This window comes from Lycium ferocissimum, chromosome 5 (assembly GCF_029784015.1).
Source record: "Lycium ferocissimum isolate CSIRO_LF1 chromosome 5, AGI_CSIRO_Lferr_CH_V1, whole genome shotgun sequence".
Lineage (NCBI taxonomy): Eukaryota > Viridiplantae > Streptophyta > Magnoliopsida > Solanales > Solanaceae > Lycium > Lycium ferocissimum.
In genome coordinates, this window is record NC_081346.1 from 69,707,210 (window position 1) to 69,722,002 (window position 14,793).

General features: G+C 35.8%; 1 protein-coding gene and 1 pseudogene across 6 annotated transcripts in view; one reads left to right on the top strand and one right to left on the bottom strand.

The window, feature by feature from the left end:
• Positions 1-8,064, top strand: part of LOC132057225 (uncharacterized) — a 33,262-nt gene extending 25,198 nt beyond the window's left edge. For 4 of the 6 annotated variants that reach the window (XM_059449715.1, XM_059449717.1, XM_059449716.1 and 1 more), the window contains 12 exons: positions 1,936-2,002; positions 2,079-2,130; positions 2,231-2,323; positions 2,447-2,530; positions 2,638-3,062; positions 4,041-4,102; positions 4,288-4,357; positions 4,563-4,643; positions 4,708-4,809; positions 5,129-5,253; positions 6,732-6,816; positions 7,734-8,064. In XM_059449715.1, coding sequence (XP_059305698.1) covers positions 1,936-2,002; positions 2,079-2,130; positions 2,231-2,323; positions 2,447-2,530; positions 2,638-3,062; positions 4,041-4,102; positions 4,288-4,357; positions 4,563-4,643; positions 4,708-4,809; positions 5,129-5,253; positions 6,732-6,816; positions 7,734-7,826 — 1,339 coding nt within the window. In that variant the 3' untranslated portion in view covers positions 7,827-8,064. Of the gene's footprint in view, positions 1-1,935; positions 2,003-2,078; positions 2,131-2,230; positions 2,324-2,446; positions 2,531-2,637; positions 3,063-4,040; positions 4,103-4,287; positions 4,358-4,562; positions 4,644-4,707; positions 4,810-5,128; positions 5,254-5,412; positions 6,654-6,731; positions 6,817-7,721 lie in introns of those variants that run through there. The other 2 variants (XM_059449720.1, XM_059449721.1) reach the window with 2 other exon arrangements.
• Positions 8,065-8,917: 853 nt separating this feature from the next.
• LOC132057226 (probable serine/threonine-protein kinase PBL7) lies at positions 8,918-13,074 on the bottom strand (annotated as a pseudogene).
• Between the last annotated feature and the right edge of the window lie 1,719 nt (positions 13,075-14,793).

Sequence of the window (14,793 nt, forward strand, 5' to 3'; positions counted from 1 at the left end):
ACTATGATACAAGAAATTCAGGTGGCATATGGAGCAATATATGGATTTCCTAGAGGAGATAGGGGATTTGTAGCTGCCCTGGTATGAAAGGGGCTGTTTTGTTGTAATTCTGTGCCATCTTAGTACCTTTTAAGAAATTTACCTTAAAAAAAAAAAAAAAAAAATTTAAAAAAAGGAATTCAGGTGGAATAACAAGGATGATAAATAACAAAAGATAATAGCATTTTTGAAGCTTTGATGTTCATTTTGATATGGAACACTGAATTTTCAGACCAAAACCAGGTATGTTTTGACCAAGACAAGTGTGACTTCATGTTACACATCAATTTAAACATCTGAATTAGATTGTTCATGTGTCAGTTTATATCCCGTTTCTGTGTCATGAGAAGTTAAACCTAGTTGCCTTTGGCTCAGGACCACTTTCAATTCCAATGATTGCAGTAGTAGTATTAATTTCTTATGGAGCAGTTACTTTCTGCTGAAAATTAACAATAATCTGTTTCACCTTGTCGACAAATGACAATGGCTAAATTCATTATTCATCTTGTCATGATTTTGACATTATTTTTTTGTTGTCGATGAAATCATGATTTTGACAATTTAAAACTGAATTCTCTGACAGACTCCGAAAAGAACCCCATTATTTGCCTCAATTTTATCACGATTAGTTTTTTCACCCTAGTTTGTCATCTCTTCAGAATGTGTGAAAATGATCTCACGTGTTTTGAATTTTATAAAAACATTTACATCTTGAATGAATCTCACAATTATAAATCATATCATTTAAGGTTGTGCAAGTGAAGCACAACCATTAGTAGTCAATATCTGGTTTTGGGTGGGGGTGTGTGTGTGAGGAAGATGGGGATACATGTATCTGGGCTTAACTTAGAGAAACCGTTTTCTTGGTGCGAACTAGCTTTAGTGTAGAACAATGGCACTCTCGTTTGCTGATGGTGATTTCAAGCTTTACCTTTTATTTGAATCTTCTAAATGTGGACAGTTCTATTTAGCAAACATTTATTTTTGAGACAAGATCAAGAACGAAAAATTGTAAGATGATAAACAGGCGATACACCTGTTCCCAACCTCTGCCCAACACCTTCAGAAAAGAAAGAGCAAAGGCAACAGAATTTTGTGAACTCCCCCTTCTCTACAGGGGCGGAGCTAGTAAGGGCCCAAGGAGTTCATCCGAACCCCCTTCGGCGAAAATTTACACTATATATACAAGGTTAAAGTTATTTTTTATGTATATATAATAGATATTGGACCCCCTTGGCTTCTTCGTGTGTTCCACTTCTTTATATTTTTGAACCCTCTTGGCTTCTTCGTGTGTTCACTTCTTTATATTTTTGAACTCCCTTAGAAAAAATTCTGGCTCCTCTACTGCTTCTCCACACCCCTTTTACACATTCATATATGAGTGATGGCTCTGGAATTGCTTTGGGCTATTTTAGCTCATTCTTTTAAACTTATTAAACCTTCCATTATCAGTATACTATAGCCTTTTCAGCGTTTGCATATCATCATTGCCTTGCATAATGCATAAAGAACGATATGCATCTGCACAAATATGCTTAGGACTTGTAATAATACCACTTCGTGCACAAGCTAAATTCTTTTCCTCAGAGATCTCTAAGATTTTTCTTTATCTGTTTTTTTTCACACCTTACTCTATTGACACAAGATTCAGTTCAATCATCAGATTCTATTAGGTTGAATTGTACTATATCTGTGCTTATGCTTTTTACTCAATGCATTATAGCTGGTCACTTGTTTAAGTACGCTTGCTCTTTATCAACTTTATTACTTGTGGATTTCTTTCAGTTGGGTGTTGTTAAAATGTTTAGTAACTAAACAGACACTGTTTATTTCTTATATTTATTTTCATCAATGCAACTAAACTAATGTTATAGACTGGTTTGTTCGAATCTCCAGGGCGTTGGTGGGTCTTATTGATGAATACTTTGACGGCTGTTACTCGCAAGAGATGATAGAATCCCAGGTTTGCTTAACCATACACCTTGATTCTGGCTATGCAGGATGATCATACCTCATGCAAATGATCTTTTTTTCATCAGGTGGATCAACTGGTGTTTGAGGAGTTAGTGCGTGAAAGGTTTCCGAAACTTGGTCTGTCCATGGCTTATATCTGTTTTATCTTGCTTGTCTGCTTTCTTCATCAAAACAATCCAATTGCCATTTCTTATTAGATGTGATCCTTTTGCTGCAGTAAATCATCTGGATTACTTGGGAATGCAAGTGGCATGGATTTCTGGACCTTGGTTTCTTTCAATTTTTGTAAATGTGCTTCCCTGGGAAAGTGGTGAGGTTCTTGTTCTGTAATGTGGAAATTTAATTAAACTTATACCTTTAATGTTAACAGTTCAGTTTCTTGTTGAAAGTTATTTGATTAGTTTTCACTCCTGATGGGTTGTTTTACTTTCAGTTCTCCGAGTTTGGGATGTGCTTCTCTTTGAGGGAAATCGTGTCATGGTCTTTCGAACGGCACTTGCTTTGATGGAGTTGTATGGTAGTACATTTCATTGTGATTAATGTTTATTACATGCCAACCTCATTTAGCTGGGACCAACTGAGGCTATCTTAGACAAATATTAAGATCATAACAAAATCTTGCAGGTCCTGCTGTAGTTACAACTAAGGATGCTGGCGATGCAATCACCTTATTTCAATCCCTTACTGGTTCAACTTTTGATAGTAGCCAACTTGTGTTGACCGCTTGTATGGGTTTCTTAAATGTCACTGAAGATAGGTTGCTAGCACTGAGAGAAAAACATCGGCCAGCTGTGCTTGCAGTTACTCAGGAGAGATCAACAGGAGGGCCTGTTAAGAAAGATCCGAAAGGTCTTGCCTCCAAGCTGTATAGTTTTAAGCATGATCCTGAATCCTTTATGAAAGAAACGAAGCCGGAGGAACGGTCAGATGATAAGAAAACCGGCAATAAAATATCAGATTCAAATTCCAACTCTGCAAGTGTGGATGAATTTCTCAACAGCCTCAACATAGATTCACATGTGGATTCCCTTCCAGGTCTTCAAGAACAGGTTACTTGTTCAGTCCTCTTAGCATATCCTATGAAGAGGTCACTTATGGGCTTATTCACCTTATTTTGCTTGGGTTTCAGCTGAGGCTGACACTATAATTTGTGTGCTTTTAGTTGTACATTTGGTGTTAACACTTTGAGAGAAGAATGTTTATCAACTTTGTATAGTCCCTGGTATTAGAAAACCCGCGGTTGGAAAGAAAGGGGTTATGTGATTTGGATGTCTCGAATATATATCCTTTGTCTTTTGTTCTTTTTGACTTTTACGTATCTCATAGTTGAAGGAACCATATGTGGATACATTCTTTGTTCTTATGTGTAAGGGGAAATTACTTGTCTGTTTTAGTAGGCGTTTGGACATGCGATTTCATCTCATGTTTGGACATCCGATTTCATCTCATATTTCATCTCATGAGATGAGATCCCAAATCATCCAAAAAAGGCATGATTTGGGATTTCAAATCATGATTTCAAAATTTTTAAATGTAAAACTTGACCCATAAGTTTATATTTTGTAAAAAAAAGGCCATAAGTAACAATGGTGGTTCGTCTTCTCGGTCATCTGATAGGGAAATGCGTGCTCGGCGTGAAGAGATTGTCTGTACCATGTGGGAGGATTATATTATAGAGTAGTTACATTATTACTATTCATGTTAAAATTTCCTTTTTATTGAAGTAAAGTTTGATCAATTGATGTTGTATTTTTTAGAAAGGCCTTCTAGTAGCGTATTAATTTTGTTATGAACTATGACTTACTCATTTAGTAAGATTGTATAAGAATTGAGAAAGTTTTGATGGTTTTCACAACTTGTGGGGTTTTTATGTCTATAAGAAAAAATACAACTTAAGAAACCCAAATTGCATGTCCAAACAAAACTTGAACTCATGATTTCAAATCACGTCCAAACAGCTCCTTAGTAACTAAAGTATTTGACCACTATCTCTTTATAAAGTGCAATTATTAACAGCTCTTATGCAGGTTGTTTGGTTGAAGGTTGAGCTCTGTAGGACACTGGAAGACAAGAGAGCAGCTACCCTGAGGTTTGCATTTTTATTGCAAAAGTCCAATTTTTGGTTCATTTTTTATGTGGAATATCCTGTAGTACTTTTTATTCCTGTGATTAAATCATGATGATTGCGTCCACTAATATATTTATTAATGATGCTAGAATATGAAATAGGAAAGGTTAAACTGAACATATAAAAATGATAATCTTCTTTTCCAGAGCTGAAGAGTTGGAGACGGCGCTTATGGAGATGGTCAAAGAGGATAACCGACGGCAATTAAGTGCTAGGGTATTTGTACTTACATATGTTTAATAGTTTTACTACTCATGTTGCTGGTTGAATGCAAGTTATATGGACTTTAAACATGGATGAAAATTTCACTTGTAAACAGACTTTTCTAGTACATCTTTATTATCTCTATTCATAAAATCTCAGCTTATTCTGGACTTTCCAAAACAAAGAAAATTCTGTTGAATTTGTCAACAATCTGCAGGTTGAGCAATTGGAACAAGAAGTGGCTGAACTGCGACAAGCACTTGATGATAAGAAAGAGCAGGAGAAAGCAATGCTTCAGGTAGTTAAATAAAGTGCTTTCTGTAAATTTGAGAGCTATATTATGCTGAAGATATGACCTGTAGGTTTTGATGCGGGTTGAGCAAGAACAGAAGGTAACGGAAGACGCTAGGATTGCCGCCGAGCAGGATGTGGCTGCTCAAAAGTATGCCGTACATGTTCTTCAGGTTTGATTTCCATAACCAGTGAACAATTTAATTTGTTTATTTGAAGCAACTATACCATTCTTTTATTTGATAAGTAAGACTTTATTAATATAACTGGCCAGCAGCCCAGCACCAAGACAGTACTTGTGAGTCCATCACTAATAATCGTTCTTGTGCCATTTAATGCATTGATTTTTTGAGAAGAAGTAATGAAATAGCTAAGTTTTTTCAATTAAAAGCTCTCTTGTGAAGCCAACAGTAGTCTCAATTAGCTTACAGTTTCAGGTTAGAAGTTTCATAACATTATACTTAAATTTCCTGGACGACCTTTCCCATGCAGGAAAAGTATGAAAAGGCTATGGCTTCTGTTGCTCAGATGGAGAAGAGAGTTGTCATGGCTGAATCGATGCTTGAAGCTACCTTGCAGTATGAATCTGGTCAAGTCAAAGCTCTATCTTCCCCACGGTGTGTGAGAGTTCTGAGTTATTCCCTAAATTTTACATCCTCTCTTTTTTCTTATGTATCTGGTCCTTGTGCATCCAAGGTATGGGTAGAATATAACAATATTTCCTTATGACTTCTGGTGAACTATGCGGAATTAAAAGCTTTCCTGTTTCTTTCCAGAAAAAATGCACCAAATAATCAATCGGGTATCATTTGTTAAAAAAAAACTATTCCTTCCAACACACCCAAGCTGGCAAAAAGCCCTTGAAGGTCCATGGCATTGCCCATGATACTTGTAAAGAAACTCCAACAGCTAAGAGCCCTTTCAGAAGATGGACCTGGGATGGACAAAAGTAGTCATCTGATATTCGAGGGGACTTGAAAGAGATCTCTTTAAATCCAATCTGGCCCCTCTAGAAAGATATTGTTTCCTTCAAACAGCCAACTTAGATTCACCTCAAGGGTTCCATGACTCCACTTTCTCGTAATTAGTGCCTCAGGAGTACGCCAATGTATTTACTTGGCATAGAACCAATGGAGCAACCTAGACAGTCTGCTAAGGCCTAAGGGGTAAATGACTTACCCAGCTGCACAACTCTATTGCAGAAAAATTATATGATGAAGTAAGCACACAAGATAATTCTTAAATCTGGATATGTACATTATGTAGCACACATAGGATTATGATCTGGTCAATGAAGGGTGGAAAGAATCAGAAAAACAGAAGTTGAATGGCTATGGTGGTTGAGTAAGTAGTTGTGACTGGAAAAGGAATGAGGTAATTTGGTAATTTCAAACACGATGCAAAAATAGATTCATTTGAAAAGCTGCTTACCTAATTTCTATTACTAGGAAGAAGTTTCTGCACAATCTGGGTGTAATATCTACCAATGGTTAAGCAATCAACTAAATTTTGTAAACTGAAAAGATCTAGCCCAAGTGCCAGCAGACAGTGTATGGTGCCGCTTGTTGCCCAAGTGCAGGAAACAAAAGAATTATATTTATTTATCATTTGTTTACCTCAGCCCATTCTTTATTTTTTGGTGATATTATACTTTAACTACTTCGTATTTGGTGAAAGAAAAAGTTAAAACTACTTACACGAGCATTTTATTTAGTCGTAGAGTATCTCGGCATCCTTACTCTCTCAGTGTCTACCATATCAAGTCTTAGCTTTATTTGTTAAGCTGTTGAGAGTATGATATTCGTTCTTTCAATGATATCATAAAGTTGTACAAAGGCTTTGTAATGTGTTGATTAGTGTTCTGTCTTTGGCGGAGATTTTGAGGAGTAGATTAATTTAAGGACTTTACATAGTTAGGTGTGTATCTCTTAAGTCAGACTCATGCTGAAAGAATCACTGTATAAGACGAGATTATTGTGCAATAAAATATGGTTGATATTTGTGCTAAGGAATTTCTCATCCAATATCACTTCCAGAGTTTTGTTTCTCGTTATTTTGGCGTATAGATGATTTAAATTGACCATATATTTGTCAGGTCGACAAGACCAGATTCTCCTCAAGGTGTACCAGCAAAAAGAGGTCTACTATCGTTCGGCCTTGGTTGGCGTGATAGGAACAAGGTATTATTGATAATCCCTTCACTTATAGGGTATTATCGATTATTAACACAAATGATAATAAATAAGAGCATCTCTTCTTGGCAAAGAAAAATATAAGCGGAATATATTTTTTAGGAGGATTTACTAGTGAAGATGCCCTAATTTAGGTGCAAAAATTGGTGCACGTGAACACATGGTCTCTCCGTAAAACTAGATATTTTATGTATATATTTTCTAAAATTAGAATAATACTATTTGCTTGAACCCATGCTACAGAAAAACTAAATAGTGCACTTGGTTGAAGGTTAAGTTATTTACTTAGAGGTCTCGGGATCAAGTCCCACTTAATATATTTTTTCCTTATTTGTTTTTAGTGGTGAACCCATGTTCCAGAAATCCTAGATTCGCCTCTGCCCTAATTAGTGGTGTGAAATCATACTTCCATAAATTTGATAATCGTTGTTTAAGTGGGGGTTTTTAGGTCAAAAGCCACCACTATGGTTGGGGTTAGGCCATGATCCTTACCCGTATATCAATATACAACAATAACATACCCAGTGTAATCCCACAAGTGAGTTCTGGAGAGGGTAGGATGTATGCAGACCATGTATCAATATCCGATAGAAAATACACGAAGAAGGGGGATATAATGCCTAACCTTCACAAAACAAGTATGGGGGACCAGACATCCCTATTCCTGTATAAAAGTTGACAATATTACCAATATGATATAGAAGTGTGTCATAAAGATGAAACTTTACATTTTGCATGAGAGGATTCATCTCTTTCATAAATCATGATTGTTTTGAATGGCTATTATTGCCCTTTTGGCCTTCCTAATGGGTCTGCTTTAACTTTCTGTACCAACTTAGACCTAAGAATGAAGAAAAAAAGTTAGACCGCAGAATGATCAATGATGAATTTAGCTGATTTGACAGGCGAAGCCAAGCAATCTTAACGAAACAAAACCTGCGGATGAAGGACCAGAAATGAGCAGTACGAAGACTGAAGCTAACGGGCAGCAAGAATAGTGAACATGCTGCTAATTGTGAAGGGGTATACTGAGTTTGATCTTTAAGAGGTGGTGATTGCACCCTCAATTGGTAGAAGCATGTGAAGTAGGTCGTTTCGACGTCCCGTTGAAGTGTAACTTGTAGCTCCTACCTCAATTTTGTTTCAACAGTTATTTGATTCTTTTGTACAGTTATGTAAAGAAATTTGATATCTTTTTGTAGCATTTATGAAATGTGAGCTTATGATTTTGCTTAATTGTGAATCACCCTGCCCCCTGCCAATTAGATCAGAAAAAAAAGCACTCCATCTGTCCCAATTCATATGACACATTTCCCTTTTTAGTCAGTCCAAAAAAGAATGACACATTTCTTTATTTTGAAACAATTTAACTTTAAACGATTAACGGAATGATTTATAGCCACACAAATATCTTTTACTTGTTTTAGAACATAAGATTTAAAAGTCTTTATTTGCTCAACTCCGTGTCCTGTTAAATTACATCATATAAATTGGGACGGAGGAAGTACTTCATTTGGCTCCATGAACAAAAAGAAAAATATTTCGTTGTCATAATCTATAGTAATCCTCATCTTTTATCTAGATTTGGGCCAAGTTTTGCAAAACTCTCACAGGCAACAAGGTGAAAAAAGTTCATCAAGTATAATCTTGTAAGAGTACAAGAAAGATGAAAAGTGGACTTGCACATTCCATAAGACTTATACATGAAGATGAATCCTTTGTTTTTTGTTTTGTTTTTGGAATATGGGTTTTTCCATTTTTTTTTTTTTTGGCAAGGTAAATAATTTTATTAACAATTGGGGAATCCCGTATAAGAAAAATGGTTTGTTCCTTGATTTGCTTTAGTCTTGTTGAGCTTTAAAGTACTTATTGTAATTGTAACCATGGTCAAAGAAATAAGAGAAGAACTTCTCTTTGACTGATGCACTAGAACTTCACTTTTGAGTTCGTTTAAAGGCACTAGAGACAAGTTATTACAGATGCTTCTAGACCTTGCTCATATCGAATTGTCTAAAAGCTCAATAGAAGATATTTCGTTCATTCCATCGGTATGCTCCCAGGTACCTATAATTGTGATCCAGATTCTATGTATATGCTTATACTCCAGTATCATTTATTGTTTCAGAATACATACAGGTGCACTCAAGTATGAAGGCACAACTTTACATCAACACAGACCTGGCACTGGCCAGTTCATAATGCTAATTATGATTCATCTATAATGACTATTGTGGATAACAAGCTCTGCTAGAAGCCTAGAACTATCTTTAGTGTATCAACCAAATTTTGATGAAATGATATTAAGACATTTACTTAAACACCAACTAAATCTTCTGAGTTTTTCATATATTTCATATGAACTTGCCAGTTGCTCACATTCTCGGCGAGCATTACGAGATGTTTAGGTTGAGCTTTTAACATCCCGACTTTCAGAATCATACTTTCCTGAAGCAATATGAGTAAAAAATGTGACCACCTCTGCTACGAAGGGACGTTTTGTAGGTTGCTCGTGAACACACATTCCTGCGACTATAAGAGCTTGTTGTAAACCTTTAGCTGGAAAATGGCCTTGAAGTGTTGGATCTGCCATTTCTGAGAATTTCTCATCTTTGATCAATGGAGTTGCCTGGCATGCAAAATAGGGAAAGTTACACATTTGTCAAAAAATAATTACAACCGCTAGCCATATATACAAAAATATACACTAGTTATGTATAAAATATGTATCTTATCTGTAAATATACGTTAATATACAAAACATATACTCCCTCCGTTTCAATTTATGTGAACCCATTTGATTGGGCACGACATTTAAGAAAGAGTGAAGACTTTTGAAACTTGTGATTCAAAATAAGTCTTGAATATTTGTGTGGCTGTAAATCATTTCATAAAGTGAATTTGTTTCCAAATTAGGAAAGAAGTCATTCATTTTGGCACGGACAAAAAAGGAAATAGGTTCACATAAATTGAAACAGAGGGAGTATATATTTACCGGCTATTATTTTGGTGGGAAGCTATATAATGTAAAAATTCCAAAATATCAATGTGTACATCAGAAAATTTTAAGTAGAAATGCTGCTCAAGACTTTTTAGAAATGCTGTTGGGTGCATGCCAGATCATCCAAAAGTAGTGTATTTTTGCAGGATCCGACACAGGTGCAACGACATTTTTCGAGAGTCCGAGCAACATATACATTGCCTTATCCTTCCCTTTTTTCCATCAAGAGAGTTTGGACTTTACTTGAATGTAGTAGAACTAACTTCAACAAAAGAGTTCAGGAAAATCAGAACAATCATTTCATTGAAGTCAAAAGAGAATTAATATAAGAGCAAAAATAGCTTTACCCATTCAACCAGATTGCCCTCTTCTCCATCTGTTGAAGTTTCTATCACTTTCTTCCCAGTAAAAATCTCCAGAAGGACAACACCAAAGCTGTAAATATCCGACTTTACACTCAACTCCCCGATCATGACATACTCGGGTGCACTATATCCAATCGTACCCTCGAATTTCACGTGTACATTGTGTTTGTCATCGGCAGGCCCCAGTTTGGCCAAGCTAAAGTCAGATAGCTTGGCTTGATATCCCTCATCAAGCAAGATGTTGGAACAGTTGATTTTACGGTGTATTACCGGTGGCTGTGCTTTATCATGTAAATATTCCAACCCCTTTGCTGCTTCAAGAGCAATTTTCATTCTAGTGTCCCAATCAAGTTGTTTATTACCAGGTGAAGGATCTGCAGAAAATAAGTAAATTTTTAAACCGTATCTTCCTTTAAGTGATCAAATATAGTGAAAAAGCATATGTACCTGAAGAAGATTACCATGAAGATAGTCTTTCAAAGACCCTAGGGACATGTATTCGTAAACCAGAAGTCTATGATGATCTCCAACAGCACAGTAGCCAATTAGATTTACAATATTAGGATGGTGTAACAGATTTAACATCAGCACTTCAACAAGAAATTTCCTGTTGTCATTTGGATCAACGTGCTTGATGACGACAACCTGTAAATCAAGGGTATCAAACTAAAGTTCAGTGGTCAAAATTCAAATTCATGAAGCCTATTCTACAAAGAAACAATCAAATTAACAAATGATCCCGGTGAAAAAAAGTATGAAGTAACTCTATTCCATCCAATTGCTAAGGGGAAAAGCATGGTAAAGTGCATAATACAGTCAAAACCCTTTATAACCGTGTCGTTTGTTTGAATAACTTTTGGCTGCTATAGCGAAAAGTTGTATGACTCACCTCAACAAACCGCAACATAATGGGAAAGATGATTTGATTTTAGATTTCTCGCATAAAATAAACTCAACTGAGCATCCCGTACATAAAAAGTAACAACTACAACAACCTTGCATGAACACAGGATGCTACGTACACCAGGCTGCCCTTTTTTTACTGACAAGATTTCAAAATCTTCCCCAAACAGTACATATGGAAACAATATGTGTCAGAAGATTACAGAAAACTGGATCTAAAATTTAAGAAGTAGCAAAGTCAAACCTGAAAACTTTTGCCACTTTTAATTCTCTATGTAAAAAGACTACTACTTTGTACTGACCTGTTCATCAAGCTGCCCCTTGTATAATCTTCCACTGCCTCCTCCTCCAAGAATAAAATCATCTCGAAAGTTTCTCGTTGCATTGGCTAATTCCTCAAATGTAAAAGTCTTTGCTGCAAGGTTACTGGATCCTGCAATATCACCTGCATCCATAAGGTAAAATGAATTCTTAGCCTTATGTCACAAATGAAAAAATATGACTATATAACATAAAACAATGTAATGGTTTTAACATGCCAAGTGTACCGGACTTAACAAAATGCCAACAAAATGACAAAACTATCAGCTTGTCATTGGGCCAATTGTTGGAAGGAAAGTCTATCTGATTATTTCTCTAGAACTTTCTTATGTGATAGTGACACAAATGCATATAATGAAGGCTAAAATGGAGAATTCCGTAGGAATAAGTCTTAAGAGAGTTTCTCCTAATTGTGACATTTACCGTCCCTTTACTTTTTGAACAAGTCTAATTAGTCCATTACTCTGAATCAGTCAAATCCCAAAGAGTGGCAGGACAGAGGCGGCGTCGGAATTTTGAGTTTATAGTTCTAAATTATAGAAATATAAAGCTTACTGAATTCTGGATAAATTATTTATAACATATTAAATGGATTTTTAAACACAAATACCAGGTGTGGTCCGACACATATGAAGTGGATTTTATATAAAATAATTTTTATCCTATTTATACATTTTTCCGGACGAAAGGGATTTAGTAGAACTTCCGTCCTTATCTTTAGATCAGCCAATGGCCACATATACTCTCATAAGACATAAGTAGGGACTTTAAGTTTTAGCATATACAATTATCACCACAGAAAAAAAAATTCCTTGTTCATACTTTCGGGTATCCAGAAAGGGATAGACTTCATTCCATTTAAATTTTTGCGGACCACATTTTTTCTTAACAGAAAGATTAATACCTTTTGGTCTTTACTGGTCCTTGTACAGAGGCGAATAGGATTTTAAGTTATGGGTTCTAGATTCTAAATACAGTTATTGGGTTCTTCATAAATTATTTATACGTATTAAGTGAATTTTTTTTCACACAAATATAGGTCCGTGCAAAAGCTACTGAAATCTGTCGAACCCGTAATCGGAACGCTAGCTCTTCCCCTGACCCTTGTGTCCTTGCAGTGAATTTTATTCAAGCAAGTCACTTGAATTTTTTTTTTTTTTTTTTTTTTGTGTGTGTGTGTGTGTAAAGAATTTATAAATTCAATATAAGCATATGAAGAAAGATGGATGAAAGAAACAATTGCATCCAAAGGTGTGGCCTAGTTATACTGAAGTGGTCGGATAATAAAAGATCGCAGGTTCAAACCTAGTAGAGGTAAAAGTACTCGTAAAATTAGTCAAGTATCCTATGAAATTAGTGGAGTGAGCAAGCAAGCTGACCCGGATATTACGGCTATCAAGATAAAAAGAAAAAGAAGAAGAAACAATTTAAGTTAAGGGCAGGCTCAAGATCATCAGAATAAGTGAATTATCATAACTTTGCCTTCAACATACATGCAAAATAAAAAAAAAGAACAAGAGATCATTTAAAATATGTAGAATTATTATATACCAGAAATGAGTTTCTCTGAATAGAACGAATCTTTCACTTTGCCTCTCTTCTTGAATAATTCAATGCATGGGAAACAATTCATCTCTGGAGAAAAACAAAAAGAGGAGAAAAAAATAAAGTAAAAGTAGAGATGGTTTTGGCGTGGAGGAAAAGCGAGGGGTCAACCGTCAACGTCAACTGCCTTCTTAATTTCTCTTGGAAATTGAAACTTTGGTCCCTTGGTTTTGTGTTATGTTCGTCATCCAAAACCATTTATGATTTCATTGTGCACATTCTTCCTTTACTTTCTTGCTTTTTACACTTTTAGTCCAATGAAAAAGAGGATGAAATCGGGCGGGGGGGCTTGTAACATACGACTTAGGAATTAAGTATGTACTGATGTAAATGCAAATTGGAACTTAGCCCTTTTTGTTCTAGGATACTACTTTTGCATTTGTTTGACAATTGAAAATGTCACAGTACAATATCATGACACGTATTGTCCATTTTAGCAAAATAGACCTCATAAATTGTCCCTTGGGTGTTCATCGAACCCAATAGCATGGGTACCATGTGAATTTATGGTTGTTTTATGTAGCGCTTCACTTTTTTCTCCTTTTCAATGCGGAATTTGCCTAAATAATAGTCTTTAAAGATAGTGTATGCAATATCCGATGTTGGGTATAAATTAAAGGAAGCAAGTCTTATACTGTAGTGACACGTTCTAAAATGGGAAATTTGCACGGTTGTCCTTATTCGGGGATGGCTTTTAATTTTTGTCCTTCACTAAAACCCCTTGGTTTAGGGTTCGAACCCCGCTCAATCAAAATTTTAAAAAAAAAAATCGCAAGATAGAGTTTGAATTCGCAATATCTTCAGACAGAGTTTTAAACTCTGCCTTAAGTAGAGTTTTGCCTTCAGGCATAAGACAAAACTCTACCTTAAGGTAGAGGTTTGCATTAAGGCAATTTTTTTTTACTCAGTTGAAATTTTGCAAAACTCAGTCGTAAGTTCTAACTTTTGCCCGAATAGGCCTAATTTTGCTACAAAACTCTGTCTTGCAATTTTTTTTTTTTTTTTACTGAGCTGAGATTCAAACTCCAAACCTCGTGGTACTAAGTGAAGGCAAAAATTAAATACCAGTGCCTTTGAAGGGCAATCCGCACAAAAAAAAAAAAAGTTCTAAAATCATTCAAATCTAAGCCCAAAACAAAAGGTATTACTATTAGATTGGGTTATCATTTTTTTGTGCGGATTGTCCTTCAAATGCACTGGTATTTAATTTTTATCCTTCAAATCGGTGATCTTTAATTTTTGTCCTTCGCCTAATACCATGAGGTTTGGGGTTCGAACTCCGGCTCAGTAAAAAAAAAAAATATCGCAAGGCAGAGTTTTATAGCAAAGTTAGGTCTTAAGACAGAGTTTTGCAAAATTCCAACAACTGATTAAAAAAGAAAAAAAAATTGCCTTAATGCAAACCTCTACCTCAAGGTTGAAGGCAAAGCGCTGCCTTAAGGTAGAGTTTGGCTTATGCCTGAAGGCAAAACTCTGCTTTAAGTAGAGTTTAGAGTTTTGCGATCAAACTCTATCTGATCAGGTTTGACTGCAAACTCTACTTAAGGCAGAGTAGAAACTCTATCTGACGGCAGGCAAAACTCTGCCTTGTGAATCCAAACTCTACTTTGAGAATTTTTTCTTTAATTTTTGACTGAGCAGGGGTTCGACCTCGGAACCAAGGGGTTTTAGCGAAGGCCAAAAGTTAAAGACCACCAATTTGAGGGCCAAAAATTAAAGACCACTCCCCAATAAGGACAATCGTGCAAATTGTCACTGGGTTATTACACCTAA